Source organism: Schistocerca serialis, chromosome 4 (assembly GCF_023864345.2).
Source record: "Schistocerca serialis cubense isolate TAMUIC-IGC-003099 chromosome 4, iqSchSeri2.2, whole genome shotgun sequence".
Taxonomy (NCBI): Eukaryota; Metazoa; Arthropoda; class Insecta; order Orthoptera; family Acrididae; genus Schistocerca; species Schistocerca serialis.
Genome location: NC_064641.1, coordinates 220802496 through 220819198, shown reverse-complemented (window position 1 = coordinate 220819198; position 16703 = coordinate 220802496). Strand labels below are relative to the sequence as shown.

Below are 16703 nucleotides of genomic sequence, written 5' to 3'. Positions count from 1 at the left end.
ATGGGAGAGGGCGTGGGGCGTGGGAGAGGGCGTGGGGCGTGGGAGAGGGCGTGGGGCGTGGGAGAGGGCGTGGGGCGTGGGAGAGGGCGTGGGGCGTGGGAGAGGGCGTGGGGCGTGGGAGAGGGCGGGAGAGGGAGAGGGGGTGGGGCGGTGGAGAGGGAGAGGGGGTGGGGCGGTGGAGAGGGAGAGGGGGTGGGGCGGTGGAGAGGGAGAGGGGGTGAGAGAGGGGGGAGCGGAGAGGGCGGAGCGGAGAGGGGGGAGCGGAGGGTGGGGCGAGGGTGGAGAGAGGGGGAGAGGGTGGGTGGGGGAGAGGGGGGAGGGGGAGGGTGGGGGACAGGGGGAGAGGGGGGAGGGGGAGAGGGAGGGTGGGGGAGAGGAGGTGAGGGGGAGAGGGGGAGAGGGAGGGTGGGGGAGAGGGGGGAGAGGGTGGAGAGAGGGGGGAGAGGGTGGAGAGAGGGGGGAGATGGTGGAGGAGAGGGGGGAGAGGGAGGGTGGGGGAGGGTGGGGGAGAGGGGGGAAGGGGTGTGGCTTGGGGGAGAGGGTGTGGCTTGGGGGAGAGGGTGTGGGGTGGGGGAGAGGCAGAGGGAGAGGGCGGGGGAGAGGGAGAGGGCAGAGGGAGAGGGCGTGGGAGAGGGAGAGGGCAGAGGGAGAGGGCGTGGGAGAGGGAGAGGGCAGAGGGAGAGGGCGTGGGAGAGGGAGAGGGCAGAGGGAGAGGGCGTGGGAGAGGGAGAGGGCAGAGGGAGAGGGCGTGGGAGAGGGAGAGGGCGTGGGAGAGGGAGAGGGCGTGGGAGAGGGAGAGGGAGAGGGCGTGGGAGAGGGAGAGGGCGTGGGAGAGGGAGAGGGCGTGTGGCGGTGGAGAGGGAGAGGGCGTGGGGCGGTGGAGAGGGAGAGGGCGTGGGGCGGTGGAGAGGGAGAGGGCGTGGGGCGGTGGAGAGGGAGAGGGCGTGGGGCGGTGGAGAGGGAGAGGGCGTGGGGCGGTGGAGAGGGAGAGGGCGTGGGGCGGTGGAGAGGGAGAGGGCGTGGGGCGGTGGAGAGGGAGAGGGCGTGGGGCGGTGGAGAGGGAGAGGGCGTGGGGCGGTGGAGAGGGAGAGGGCGTGGGGCGGTGGAGAGGGAGAGGGCGTGGGGCGGTGGAGAGGGAGAGGGCGTGGGGCGGTGGAGAGGGAGAGGGCGTGGGGCGGTGGAGAGGGAGAGGGCGTGGGGCGGTGGAGAGGGAGAGGGCGTGGGGCGGTGGAGAGGGAGAGGGCGTGGGGCGGTGGAGAGGGAGAGGGCGTGGGGCGGTGGAGAGGGAGAGGGCGTGGGGCGGTGGAGAGGGAGAGGGCGTGGGGCGGTGGAGAGGGAGAGGGCGTGGGGCGGTGGAGAGGGAGAGGGCGTGGGGCGGTGGAGAGGGAGAGGGCGTGGGGCGGTGGAGAGGGAGAGGGCGTGGGGCGGTGGAGAGGGAGAGGGCGTGGGGCGGTGGAGAGGGAGAGGGCGTGGGGCGGTGGAGAGGGAGAGGGCGTGGGGCGGTGGAGAGGGAGAGGGCGTGGGGCGGTGGAGAGGGAGAGGGCGTGGGGCGGTGGAGAGGGAGAGGGCGTGGGGCGGTGGAGAGGGAGAGGGCGTGGGGCGGTGGAGAGGGAGAGGGCGTGGGGCGGTGGAGAGGGAGAGGGCGTGGGGCGGTGGAGAGGGAGAGGGCGTGGGGCGGTGGAGAGGGAGAGGGCGTGGGGCGGTGGAGAGGGAGAGGGCGTGGGGCGGTGGAGAGGGAGAGGGCGTGGGGCGGTGGAGAGGGAGAGGGCGTGGGGCGGTGGAGAGGGAGAGGGGGTGGGGCGGTGGAGAGGGAGAGGGGGTGGGGCGGTGGAGAGGGAGAGGGGGTGGGGCGGTGGAGAGGGAGAGGGGGTGGGGCGGTGGAGAGGGAGAGGGGGTGGGGCGGTGGAGAGGGAGAGGGGGTGGGGCGGTGGAGAGGGAGAGGGGGTGGGGCGGTGGAGAGGGAGAGGGGGTGGGGCGGTGGAGAGGGAGAGGGGGTGGGGCGGTGGAGAGGGAGAGGGGGTGGGGCGGTGGAGAGGGAGAGGGGGTGGGGCGGTGGAGAGGGAGAGGGGGTGGGGCGGTGGAGAGGGAGAGGGGGTGGGGCGGTGGAGAGGGAGAGGGGGTGGGGCGGTGGAGAGGGAGAGGGGGTGGGGCGGTGGAGAGGGAGAGGGGGTGGGGCGGTGGAGAGGGAGAGGGGGTGGGGCGGTGGAGAGGGAGAGGGGGTGGGGCGGTGGAGAGGGAGAGGGGGTGGGGCGGTGGAGAGGGAGAGGGGGTGGGGCGGTGGAGAGGGAGAGGGGGTGGGGCGGTGGAGAGGGAGAGGGGGTCTGGTGGGGGAGAGGGGGTCTGGTGGGGGAGAGGGGGTCTGGTGGGGGAGAGGGGGTCTGGTGGGGGAGAGGGGGTCTGGTGGGGGAGAGGGGGTCTGGTGGGGGAGAGGGGGTCTGGTGGGGGAGAGGGGGTCTGGTGGGGGAGAGGGGGTCTGGTGGGGGAGAAGGAGAGGGGGTGGGGTGGGGGAGAAGGAGAGGGGGTGGGGTGGGGGAGAAGGAGAGAGGGTGGGGTGGGGGAGAAGGAGAGAGGGTGGGTGTGAGGGGGTGGGGGAGATGGGGAGGGTGGGTGTGGGAGAGGGAGAGGGGGTGTGGGAGAGAATCATAGATAGAAATAAAGGGGACTGTCAACCTGTAGTAAGTGCTGAGATTAATGGTACTGAGGCTTTTTGAGGAGATAATAAGCTAAAGAGATGTACCAGTATTACCGTTGCAGGGGGGTCTAGGTTGAGAATAGTATTGAAGGTTAGTGCCATGGTGGTACTAGATGTTGTACTCGTCTTGTCTAGGTACAAATCTCTTTGTAAACCACACAGCTATTACAGATTTTGAAAAGGGTAATATGACAATGATTGTACATGGTGCAAAGAATGAGATAAGATTTGTTCACAGTGCTAGTCCTCACAAGGTAGTACAGGGTAAATGCTACCTAAAGGTGATTCGTGGATGTTTTCAATAGGAAACCAGGAAGAATGAAACAGCCTCACAAAAAGAAAAAGAAATAGTCAGAACAAGGTTGAAACTGAAATTTCAGATGATAATATAAAGTGAATGATGTTAAAGTAATTAACCAAACTTAAGAAGGGTAGTTAGAGACTTTGCTTCTGAAATATAAGAAGGTGTTTCCAAACAAACCAGGTTCAATAAAAGGTGGGCCTTTCAAATTTGATGCCAAACCCAGCCAACCACGTAATTTAAACTCTGTCCAATACATTTCGCAAAATGGATGCTACCTTTGACCTTTGAAGGGGGGGGGGGGGATCAGGACCGATGTGAAAGATCTTTTTCTAAATAACTAATTAGCTCTGATCAACATTGCCACAAAGAAGACATCAATTTATCTTTGATTAGTACTGAACATGGTGTCCATATTCACACTGGTGACATTGTCATTGATTTTGTGAATACTGAAGCTCAGAAAGTAGGTTTTCTGCAAATGTTTTTCTTATTTATAAAACAGAATGACAGAATTGTGTGTTTTGTGTGTGATGATAAATGAAACTTCTCCAAAATGTTTGTGTGTGGATCCAAAAACAAAATTAATATCCCCAATTTTTTAATACTAGGAGTGGATTAGCTAGTCGGCTTAACTTCATCATCTGGGGGCATCAAGGTAGTGCTAAAACCATGGCGACAGGTAGGCTAGGTCCATTTCTGTTATAGACTATCAGACTCATCTGGTGCAGTGGACAATAGTGAGTACTATGCTGTTAAATTTATGTTCCTCTTGTAAGAAGGGAAGTAAGAAAGCCCAATATATTCATGTCTCCCCACATCTTGTAAATCGTGTATCTCCGCAAAAAAAAGTAAAATTCGATGGAAAAAAGAAATCGTGTATGAGTTGTAAGGACGAGATATCAAAGCTAAATGAACGTATAAAAAGTCTACAATTCATAATCGGTACTCTAAAACAGGATATAAAAGAACTTCAATCGGGAAAATACGGGAAGCAAGAAGACACGGCCTCCACAGGAAAATGGGAATCAGTGACCGAAGAAAACTCTATCCAGGAAGATAAATCTCAAAGAAGCAGTGTAACTTTAATACAAAAAACAGTGTGCAAAAATCGAGTGTAGTAAATCATGGAATACAGCCATATGAAGAAAAACTGTTGCAAGGAACTGAAAGTAAACAAAAACGTGTGCAAACAAACAACTATAGCATGGTAGCGGAAAAGCATGAAAACAGATCAAACTTTCCTCGAAATCGCGAACTTCAAAACATACCGGTAGTGAAAAGTAAACTGTCAAATTCTCAAAGAAAGTTATTGACTGATTCTAATATCGTGTGCAAAAACAGATTCAGTGTGCTATCAGAAAAAACGAACAGACAAAGTGAAGCAGATATACAAACGAAAGTTTCGGAACCGAAAACAACAAACGAAAACAGTCAACGTAAAAAACAAGATGCTGGCATTATTTATTTATTTTCTGATAGTCATGGAAAAGGACTGGCAAAGATCATGAACGAAAAACTAATAAATGAAAGTGTTATTGGATTTGTGAAGCCAGGTGCTCCACTGCGAGAAGTTACTCAGCATATTGACACACACAGTAACCATGGAAGTTGTAACTCTTGCATTATTTTAGCTGGCGCAAACGATGTCTACAAGAACGAGGCAAAATTCGCTTTGCGATCTTTAAGGGAAACATTGGCAAAAGTTATGGACATGAAAGTTTTCGTAATAAGCATCCCTATGAGACATGATCTCATCAAAACATCGTGTGTGAATGCAGAAATCGAAGCAACCAACCGAAAGTTCGAGAAAATATGTAAGCTCTTCAGCAATGTGACATATATTAATGCAGACAGTCAAAAAAGAGAGAATTTCACTACCCATGGATTGCACAGAAACACGAAAGGGAAAGTAGCACTGTGCGATGCAATCATGGAACAATTAAACCGAAATCAGCCAGGCTTAGTGCAGCCTGCAATTGCAGCAGCAGCAGCAACGGAATCACCAATTTCAAATAAAGAGAATATCACTCCAATGACTTCAGGAAGTGTTGAAGCGGCAAGAAGAGGATCCCCATCTAGCCTGGTTGCGGTTCCTCAAATTACAACTCCAAAAATTACAGCAGAAACGCCATCACACTACAAGTCAACTCGCCCAATACGAAACAGGAAAGAACCACAACGTTTTTTATGGCAAGTGATTCCAGAGAAATGTTGATTTCATCTTCTAAAACATCTCTCTGGAAAGAAAACTTCAATTGTAAAAGTGTTAAAAATGATATGTCATGTGCAGCTGTCGAACATAAGGTAGGCCAAAACAACCTAGTAAATAAGTCATCGTCGAAATTTATGCTCCTGCACCAAAATGTACAATCCTTATCAAATAAAGTTAGTGAGATAGAAATATTGTTAGAAAATGAACTAAAAGAAGTGTCTGTTATATGTGTTAGTGAGCACTGGTTATCCGAAAATATGTTACATCACACAAGGATAGAGGGCTTTACCCTTTCATCTTTTTTTTGTAGGAAAACCTCCATGCATGGAGGAACATGCATATATGTTAGAGAGGACGTCAAACACGAAAATTTAAAGTTCACTAACCAGCTAGGGGAAGAGCAAAACTTCGAAATTTCTGCTACAGAACTGACAAATTTAAATATAATTGTTATTTGCATATATAGAAGCCCAGATGGAAACGTAACTACTTTCATTGAAAATCTTGAGAAGGCACTTAACAGTATAAAAATAGTTAGTAAAACAACCATCATATGTGGTGATTTTAATGTAGATGTCAACAAGAACTCAAAAGACAGATTAAACCTTGAGGCCTTATTAAAAACCTACAACATACATACAACTATCAAATCCCCCACCAGAGTCACCAAATCGTCAAGCAGTGCTATAGATCAGATACTAATAAATACAGATAAATATTTATACAAATCTGGAAATATGAATACAGGTTTCAGTGATCATTATGCACAGTTTATTGAATTCCCAGTAGACACTGCAGGAAATACTGAACAACAAATGACAAGAAAAGGTAGAAATTTTAGCAAGCACAACCTAGAACACTTCAGGCACTTACTGAAAAAAGAAACATGGAATGATATAGACAACTATGAGGACACATGTAAAAAGTTTGACATGTTCATGGAAATATTCTCCCATTATTTCAATATTTCTTTTCCAGTTAAAAACCAAACATTAAAAACTAAAAAAAGAAATGTTACATGGCTGACGAAAGGCATTAAAATATCATGTGCTGAAAAGAGGAGACTTTATGAAATCTCAAAAACACAAAATGTTACAGAAGAATTTCTGGCGCATTTCAAGAATTATAAGAGAGTGCTTCACAAAGTCATAAAAGAATCTAAAAAAACAACAAATGATCACCATATAAAAATGGCCAGGAACAAAATGAAAGCCATGTGGAAGATAATCAGAGAACAAGTAGGAAACGAGACCTCCCAAAATGTAAATCTCCAGGTAATCCAAGATGGCAAAAAAATTACAAATCCAGAAGAAGTAGCCAATGCTTTTAATACATACTTTGCAAATATTAGTGAAAAATTACTATCTGACATAAAATCTTCAAATAAAAATCCTGCTACAACACCATCCAATCAAAATAGAAACTGCAACTCCCTATTTCTTACTCCAACCAACCCTAAGGAAATTATACTATCAATAAGAGAGTTAAAAACAAAATTTTCAACAGGTGTGGATGAGATTCCAGATTATGTCATTAAAAATGTGGGGGACCTCATTGCAATACCATTAGCCCACATTTTCAACAGTTCATTAACAAATGGAGTCTTTCCTTCCTGCTTAAAGACAGTGAAACTAAAACCACTGTTCAAAAAGGGTAAGAAAGAAGACATAGCCAATTATAGACCTATTGCCTTGCTATCTACATTTTCTAAAATACTAGAAAAAAATTTTCATAAGAGGTTGCTAGATTTTCTAGAAAAGTGCAAAATATTATCCACAACCCAACATGGCTTCCGGAAAGGCCGATCAACAGAAACAGCAATATATGAATTTCTGGGTGAAGTACTCGAAAAAATTGATAGTGGACAAAAAGTAACTGGCATATGCCTTGATCTGTCTAAGGCTTTTGACATCATACACCACACTCTATTGCTGCAGAAGCTTGAAAGAATTGGTATCAGAGGTATGCCTAACAGCTGGCTTAGATCATATCTTACTGACCGCAAGCAAGTAGTAGAAATACATTTTCACAAAGAAAATAAATCAACAAGACACTATTCTGATTATAAAGCAGTAAAATATGGAGTACCGCAGGGCTCGGTGCTGGGCCCTATCCTATTTTTGCTATATATAAATGACCTAACATCAGCCAACCAGTACCATAGCACTGTCCAGTTTGCAGATGACACAAGCATATTAGTCAGCGGGAAGACTGCAGAGATACTACAGACAAGACTGTCTGAAGCATTAACAAATGTTGTAAACTGGTTCAACCAAAACAAACTAATAATAAATAAAAGCAAAACAGTAGCATTAAATTTTCATAATATCAAGAGAAACATTGAAGAGGATATAAGAATTCAGGTGTCAGACACGGATATTGCAAGTGTGCCTAATACAAAATTTCTGGGGGTCTGGCTACAGGATAATCTTAGATGGGAAACTCACATTGACAACTTATTAAAGAAGCTAAGTACCATGTGTTATTTAATGAGAGTGCTAGAAAACTGCTGTCATAAGGACTGTCTAATGACAGTTTACTATTCTAATATACATTCTGTCCTAAAATATGGGATCACTTTTTGGGGTAACTCGCCATCCTGCCTAAAACTCTTCAGGATGCAAAAAAGAATAGTGAGAATCATGGCTGGAATAAAAAGGAACAAACCATGTAGACCATTATTTAAAAGGATGGGGATTCTTCCCCTTCCATGTATTTTCCTATTTGAAAGTGCAATGTTTATAAAAAAATACACAATAACAAATCCTAGTATCCTCCCCAAAAATGAAAATGTTCATCATCATAATACAAGACAGAAAACTGACTTTCATGTACTCCATACAAAAACCAGTTTGTGCCAAAAAGGAACATTACACCATGGAAAAATTATCTACAATAAATTGCCAAGAGAAATTAAAGTAATGACAGATGTAAAAAATTTTAAAGCAGCATTAAAAGAATATCTGTTGACACATTGCTTTTACAGTGTGGAAGAGTTCCTCCAAAATCCTCAAGAGTCTAAGTGATGATTATGCAAATACTGTAACCATTAATATTGGCCTATAAATGCATTCAGATGTAATTCTCAAGTTTATAATGGGGTTCAAGTATAAGTTGTATAGCGACTTGCCCAGTATATGAAGTAAAATTCTGTGAATGTAATTCTCTAGTGTACATGTCAGTTCATAGTGTAGAAGAGTTCCTCAAAAATCCTTAGAGCTTAAGTAAGGATCATGCAAATACTTTAATCGTTAATATTGGCTTATACATGTATTCAGTTGTGAACTTCAAGTTTCTAATGTGGTTTAATTATAACTTACACATTGACTTGCCCAGTATATGAAGTGCTGTAAAATTTTGTGAACATAATTTTCTAGTTTCTAAAGTGTTTTAATTATAAGATATACTTTGACCTGTCCAATATCTGATGTGCTGTACTGTACATGTAAGATTTACTGGACCAATAAATACAATACAATACAATACAATACAAATCTTCGACAGATAGGTCCTTCTAACCCTGAAGTGTGAGTAACCTGCTCTTCCTCTTTAACCTTCCCCAGCTTATCCCTCTCTCCTTACCAAGGAAGAGACAAATAGCTCTACAAGCTAATCCCCTGTGTTACTTCAGTGTGCACCCGTCGGCAGTAGCTAACATTTTGCCTCCTGAAGGTCAAAGATAGCCAGCTATTCAGCTTATCTTTTTTTTCTTTTTGGTGAATTCTCTTTCTGATACAGTTACGTAGTTTATCTGTTTAGTTATACTTACACATCAATAGGATAAATAGGAACATTCTTCCAGTTTCTTAGTGCAGTCCCCTTCTCAGGTGTGTATTTACTGTACACATAAACAGTGTCGAGAGCATCTCTTTCAGGTGCATGCCGAACTTTCATCTCTATTTTTTTGTAGATTAGGCTTTCTACTTGAGCATCTGTTAGAAGTCCAGTTTTCCGTATCATTTCTTTTGCATTTGAAACAAAAGATTTTAACAGTAATCTCTGAATTTCACTCTCATCTTTTGTCTGATTTCTTATTGACTGCATCCGTTCAGCAACCTGGGAACACAACATTACCATTAACGAACACAATACTCTAACAGTAATTATAATGCTTATTGGATATGCTGACAATGTACAGTGTATAGCTCAAGTCAAATTTGTTTATAAATGGAGAAAGTATACAATACTACATCTAATAACTTGCATTAGGTAAACTATAATTACATACATCATAAGTCCTATGCCTACATCACATGACATCACAATTTTGCTTACGTCATTTATGCAACATTATATATTCTTTCAGGGAATTTTGTTGTTAATGTAAACTATATTACATATTACACACAGTGTTATACTACAATCTGGCTTACACTTTATTGCATAAAATATCACATATTACAGAAAAACTTTATCAAAAAATGTTTCATATATTTTTTAAAAAAATTTTTACATTTACAAGACTCCTTATAGGGCTTTTGGTCCGCAACAACTTGCTTTTGCTTCAAATTTCATAGTGGTGTGTGTGAGATCATGGAAGCTATCCATAAAGGCATATACCAAATAGGGTGAATATCTTAAGTGCTTTAAACACCCACCCGGATTCACTCCATTGTGGGTTGCTGTCATTCTTATTTTTCTTTCCTGCAGTTTGAATAGTCTGTTTTTATTTGTTTCAGAGGGGCTCCCCACAGAATTATACCAGAGCTTAATGCAGACTGACTTAGCATAAGGTATGTCATTTTCCTAATATTTGTGTTTTACATAGCTTGGTTTGTGCAGAGTATATAGATTTGTGCTGACCTTAATTTACACTTTCCTAAATTATCATGCCAATAAATTTTGTGTATACAGAGTTTTCTGGTAAGTAATTATCAATGCAAATGTTAATATCTATGTTTTACCAAGTCTTTTAGTCTGAAATTTAAACAAGGTGTTTTAATAATATTGTGTAAATTTATTTCTGAAAACCTTAATTATTTCCAAAATGCCTTTTATTTCTAGATTTTTCAGTCTTTTAACAGTCGAGTTTTATCATCTGCATAACTAACAATACTGTTACAATTAACCGTGTTTGGCATGTGACTTGTGTATAGCATCAAGAGTAATGGACCAAGTATAGTTCCTTGCAGCACAGAGAAATGTATTATTCTTATTTAAGATCTCTCCTGCTGTTTTTATAGCTTCTGTACATTGGCTCCTGTTTTATGAAACATAAGAAGGTATAGGATTTCCTCTTGCCCCATGCACAACTAACGTTATGCTAATGTTTTATGGCCCACACAACCAAACACCTTTGAGATACCCATTAATAGTCCTACACTTTTTCTTTTTCATGTCTAAGTTGTTTATGACATCCTCGATGAGGCTGTAGTTCCTTGCTACAGTGGCAGTAAAGGAACATAAGCCATACACATACAGCTGGTATAAACAGTGATTTATTACCATGTGTACAGCTTACCTAAACATGACTGGGGCAGTCCAAGTCTGAGGACAGACTTATTCCAAAGAGACTCCACAAAATATACTGCTGTTGGGAAGCAGAGATGTATTTTTCACTCGTGAGAGAGTGATTAGCTGAGTCCCCACAGAGCAGTTCATGTTCAAAGGTGAATCATTTCCTCTGAGAATTAGACAGTTCCTGTGAGAAGAAATGCAGGTGTTGGTTGTAATTGTGCAGTAAGTCCTCCCAGAATAACAGCAAGCTCTGTATTTCCCTGTTTCAATTTCCCATTCACAGAATTTTTCAAAAGACTACTCTATCACAACAAGAGAGCTCTTCTTCACTAAAGCACCTCCCTTCTCTCCCACATTCTGTCAATCCATAATTTCATACCAGCCTCATCCATCCATCCATCCATCCAACCCTAATCATGTAGTTGAACACCACCACCTGGCAGTATTTCGGACCATGTTTTGCACTTGACAATGATCACTGGATAAAGTTTGGTACCGTAAGCACAACATGAAATGACAATAGTGTAGTACATTTTTTCATGCCGACTTTTTTTATAGTTACAGTTTCAGCACACTTCATGGCAACAGTTCTGTTACTTGGCGCCTCAAAGGTCAGAGGAATTTCATCTACATTCGATACTTGGCTTAGTTCCATGTTGGGTTTCTTTGATGTTGAATAATAAAGCGATTAAAAGATAATATTTTCTCTTCATACTCTTGTGGCATTTTCTGAGATATTTTGCTTTTGGTTCACATCCTAAGTCCATGACACTTCATAAACCTGTAGCACCAACCAAGTCCACCCTTAAAGCCTGTCATGTTCCACTGTAGCGCTGACTTACAAGCACGTATTTAAATCACTTTTGTGTTAATTCCAGTGCCACTTTGACAGTGTCCTTGGATCTATTTCAATACGTCATCATCTAGTTTTGGCCATTTTGCATTCAGTCCTCTATATGCACATTTAGTTGTCTTTTTTTTTCAGTTTGTTTTTACTAGCCCGTCATTGGTGGATGGCTGAAATGCTGCTCAGCTGCTCTATTTTCATGTTCTTCAGCATAGGATGCTATTACTTTCAATTTACAGCCTGCATCACATGAATAGATTTTGCTTTTAACTACTAATAAAAATATTGTATTGTTACTGATAACACAAATCACTTTCAGTTCAACTTTACTAGTCCAGTAGATTGCAATGATGCAGCATAGGCTAGACAATGTTCTGGGTTTGTGATTGCAGGGCAGGAGGGAGACAGTGTTAGCAAACTTGTGAATCTCTGCAACTCATGTTCGCCACATTGGTGCACTACTGCCGCCTGTTGAATCCTTTGTTGCCAGGTAGGGAAAGGTTCTCTGCAGCTTCAAATATATGGCCATTTCTAAGACTGTCGGGAATTTTAAATCAAGCTCTGGACATTTTTATATTAATTTTGAGCATAAGACACACCTAAATTTTTGAGACAACTTTTTGAAGAAAAAAAGTGTGTCTTTTAGTCCGTAAAATATGGTGTCTCGCCAAGATATGCACAACAGAAGGGCAGTTCGAACAGGGTGCAATCAATAAGGTGCTGACAAGTTTGGGCTGTGTTTTAAAGCCACAGGGCATGAAGAGAAATTCAAAAAAGGCCAAATCGCATAACAACAGAGGCCTCTGGAATGTCCTCCTCCCTCTCAGGAATTTGTAATTATGCTTTCTTGCAATCTACCACACTGAAGATTGATGTGCCTGCAAGAGAATGTGCAAAGTCTTGCACATTGGGAATTAGGTAACTGTCAATTATGGTGTGCAAGTTAATAGCTCTTTAATAGCCATATAAATGTCAAGTACCGTCTTTCTTTTAAGACCAGTTTAATGGGTGATGCCCATGCACTATGAGAGGGGTGGACAATTGCTCATTTTAATAGTTCATCTATGGCAGCCTTTGCAGCATGTAGTTTTTGGGAGAAGGTGTCGAGCAGGTGGACCTGGGGTGGTGACGATTCAATGTACAGTTCTGTTACAGACAGCATTGAGCAGAAGGGGTGGAGGGAAATATGAGGGAGGCTTGTCAGTTGCACTGGTGGGTTCATGCACAGTATCTGATAACAGCCCTTCACTAACCTTGGCATGATATCCAGTGGGCTGGTTGAGTCTGTCTGCAAGATGCACAATGGCACTGTCAGGAGAGAGAATAGCGTCAATGGCTCATGGGTTGAACCTGATGTAGACGGGGGTGCATGACAATGATATAAGCTGGTGAGATCATGCCATGCATCTTTCAGTGCAATAGCAACTGTAGCAATATGTTGCAAAGGTGGTTGTTTTTATGCCACATACAAGTGTTGGAGAGGCACATGTTAAAATAATGACTCATCAAGAATAGTAAGACTCAGAGAGGTGCTCATGAGGATTGATGGTGAGAGGGCCATCAGAGATCGACACAGATCCAGGTGAGGGGAGTTTTCGCTGATGACGCCGATGATGGGTTGACCACTGTCCTGATGAAGTAAAACGCAGCGAACCAGGTCTGGTAGTGTAGTAAGAAGTTTGCACCAAGGATGGGTTCTGTGACATCAGTGATAAGGAAGGCCCACGGTAATGGGTTGTCAGAACCCAGATTGACATTGACGGTAGTTGGGTTGTACACAGCGACTGTAATGTCATTTGCCTTGTGAAGTAGAATGTGTGCTGTGACAGCAAGACAGGGTGTGCCTGTCAGGGGTGAAGTACTGACATCAGTGCCTGTATCAACAAGTAGGTAGTTTTGTGCTGTGCAGTCAAACAGGCAGGGGTGATAGCTGGAAGGTCTTGTCTGTGATAACTACGTTCTGTGCATGAAGGCAGCTTGACTGATGAGAGTTACCCAGTGCACATGCAGCAGACTGCTGTTGGAGTTTTGCAACACACATGATAGCTGACAGTTATGCACCACATTCCTGAACTGAGAGTGAAACTACCAGGGGAGAGAGAGAGAGAGAGAGAGAGAGAGAGAGAGAGAGAGAGAGAGAGGTGTGTCCTTCATGGTGACTGGTGCTGGAAATTCAGGTGGAGTCAGGTGAACTCTGTTGGCCTTGGCAGTGTCATAGCGAGTTGCGTGGTGAGGTGGTTGTGAGGCAGTGATTTGTGCACTTGTAGCTGGGTAACTGATGCTTTGTCAGTGCTGGCTGAAGTAATGTATTCTATCAGTGAGCCATAATTTCACACCAAGGGGTTCCTGTTCATGCAAAGAGTTGCACCTGTGAGGGTAGTTTAATGACCCACTAAGTTCCCAGAGCCTAGTCAGGCACTAGGTTTGTATCCATCAGGGTTCTGAGGTAGTGCCATAGTTGTAAAGGAGTGCTGTCAACCACTGGCTTCCTCATAAATAACTTGTCTGAGTTGTTGTTCTGATGTCTATGAAACTCTGGAGCAGCAGAGATTTGGCTGTATCGTACTTGTTTGCTGTGGTTGGTGTGAAAGTAAGTGACTAATCAAATCCACCTGGTCACCAAGGTAGTTCAGGAGAGTGACAAATTTAGCACTGTCATCAATTATCCTATGTGCTGTCATGAATGCACTTACTGATGGTAGACTGCTTTGCAGGTGGATTGGCATGGAATGGTTGAAGCTTTAATGTTGAATAGAAAGTAGACAAGTTGTCCCAAGGTTGTAGACGTGGAGTAGGCTGGTGTGTAAGTGGAACCAGTGTACTGAAACTCGCACCATAGGTACAGCAGCACATTCCAAGCCAAACAGACTGATATTCCAAAGCAAGGCCACACAATACACTGTTGCCAAGAGCCAGAATGTAATTTTTCACTCGAAGCAGCGGTGCTGTTAGTCCAGTCCCCACTTGATCTATGATTGCGTCTACAGTACACTGGTCTTTCTGGAACGCAAATAGGCTTTAACTTACTACCCCATGTTTCATCAGGAATGCAGTGGGTCTCTCTGTTCCGTTCATTCATATATTTTTGATATAACTGGCAGAAGAGGTACAGTTCTATAATTTTCTGGTTTGTATTCATGAACCTTTTTATGCAATAGTTTTATGGAAGGAGAAGTGCTTTGAATAGAGAGTAAAATTTTTAGTGCACCAATAATATCTCTGTTCGTACCAAGCAGCTAAGTTAGCTTCTCTCTGGTACCATACATTCACTTCTTGTACAGTGCCTGAGTTAATGTTGTGTGTATTTACAAAGCTGTAAATAAATCTGTTCTAGCTCAGTATTTCTATATGCATCTTATTTATTGAGGCTAATGTACCCAAAACTGGTGACACTGAGAAGAAAAATGGATCCTAAAAAGGCACCTCTCTCTTATGTCATTACAAACTGGAAATACACTTACTCACAGCATGGCTTAGGAAGGGGACTGAATAAGTTACTGGAAAATTATGCAAGACTTCCAGAAATGCAAAATGGTAGCAGACACTGAGTATGAGCAGGAACAATAAAAACATTGTCACCTCATCCAAACCATTATATATCTCCAGAATATATTTTAGAAAATCTTTCACAGTTAAGGGCACCACACCCTGCCTATCTAATCCATGTTAATTTAGGCAAGTATTTGACCCATGTCTGAAAAAACTATTTGATGCAGGACCCTAATATTTTTGCTGTATGTTACATGATGCTAATAGAGTCAACTGTACTAAAATCTACTTTATCCATTTTATAGTTTTTAAGAAATACTTTTTTAAATTTATTAACAAAAAATATTAACTTTTTTTCTGCAGAAAATATTTTATGTGAACTTCCTAACGGGGTAATACTAATGAATGTAGTACCAGAGGTGGCTTTTTATGTTATGCAGAGTCTCTGAAAATTTCATTCAGTTATCTATGATAATTTATGATATAATGGGGCATATGTACTGAAAATTTTAATTTGCGAGAAATTGACTTTAAAGAAAAAAACTTTTGAAATTTGTTACTTACAGTTAATTAAAACTATCCTGCTTCATAAGATGGCCATTCTTTGGCCTCTATCAGGTCTTCCAGCTTCTTTTTCACCTTCCTGGATGTTTGACTTGCTTTCTTGGCCATATTAATGCAGACCTGTCTGCATTGGCTATCCTCATTTTATTGCAATGCTGCAGCCCAGTGATCATATTTTCACCAGGATTAATTCCCAGATTTTTCAGTACCCAACACTTTCCAACATTACCACAATTGAATGTAATAACAGCATCATGAACTCCTAATTTCATTGTATGCCTACAAATACAGTTTTAGGAAGGTGGTTCCAAATTATGCTATTGAAACGTTCATTTGGGTTGTGTGTCTCCCCATGCAGACATTTCCTTAGAAGGTCAGGATGAGCCAAGTCTCTGAAAATAGATTTAATTGCTGTAATAACAGCAGCAGGAAGAGAATGCTGGTGAGAATAAGATTCTCTAATTGCCTGAGCCCTATTGTATTTGCACCACGAATTTTCCCCTGATAGAGACAATCCATGACATGGCTTATCAGTGGAAGATGTTAGGTATAGGCTTAACTTGCAGGAGCTTCTATATAAATAGCCATGAAAGAGGTGAGTACATTTGTAAACAAGCACTGCAAACTTAAGTATAACAACTACTCACAATCACACTTGAACAAAACTAACCGCGTGTTTGAAAGCGTGTTGTTTACAAACAGCTGAAACAAAAGAGTACCGCCCATTGCATTTGAAGGATAGCCAACACACTCTGGAGTAAAAAAATCCCTAACGTGCAATGTAGGGGATATGAAGATCTAAAATACATGCAGAAAAGTAGGTGACAGAAAAGTGGATGTGACACATAAACACACGTGGTAGGAAAATGCTCTTTAAATGTTTGAAAAAATTTTTTTTCAGCAAAATCCTTTTCAGAGTACTTAAATAAAATCTTAATCTATCGAAATACGATGAAAACCGAAAATCGATTTTTTTCGACCTGAACCACGGTGTGGTCCCCTTAAACGATAATTGCCTGGTTTCACAATCTAAGATAAATACCATAAGAGACGAGAAAGGAAAGTACTAATCCTAAAAAATCTACTGGGTATTGCAATGTGCAAATCTCCGACCGATTTATGGATAACAGAACAGCAC

The 16703-nt window shown here is 43.3% G+C and overlaps 1 protein-coding gene across 6 annotated transcripts in view; it reads right to left on the bottom strand.

Moving 5' to 3' along the window:
- The window catches only part of LOC126474018 (putative mediator of RNA polymerase II transcription subunit 12), a 951360-nt gene that overhangs the window by 18305 nt on the left and 916352 nt on the right, over nt 1–16703 (bottom strand). For all 6 annotated transcript variants that reach the window (XM_050101418.1, XM_050101421.1, XM_050101420.1 and 3 more), the window contains one exon: nt 8978–9264. In XM_050101418.1, coding sequence (XP_049957375.1) covers nt 8978–9264 — 287 coding nt within the window. The remainder of the gene's footprint in view (nt 1–8977; nt 9265–16703) is intronic.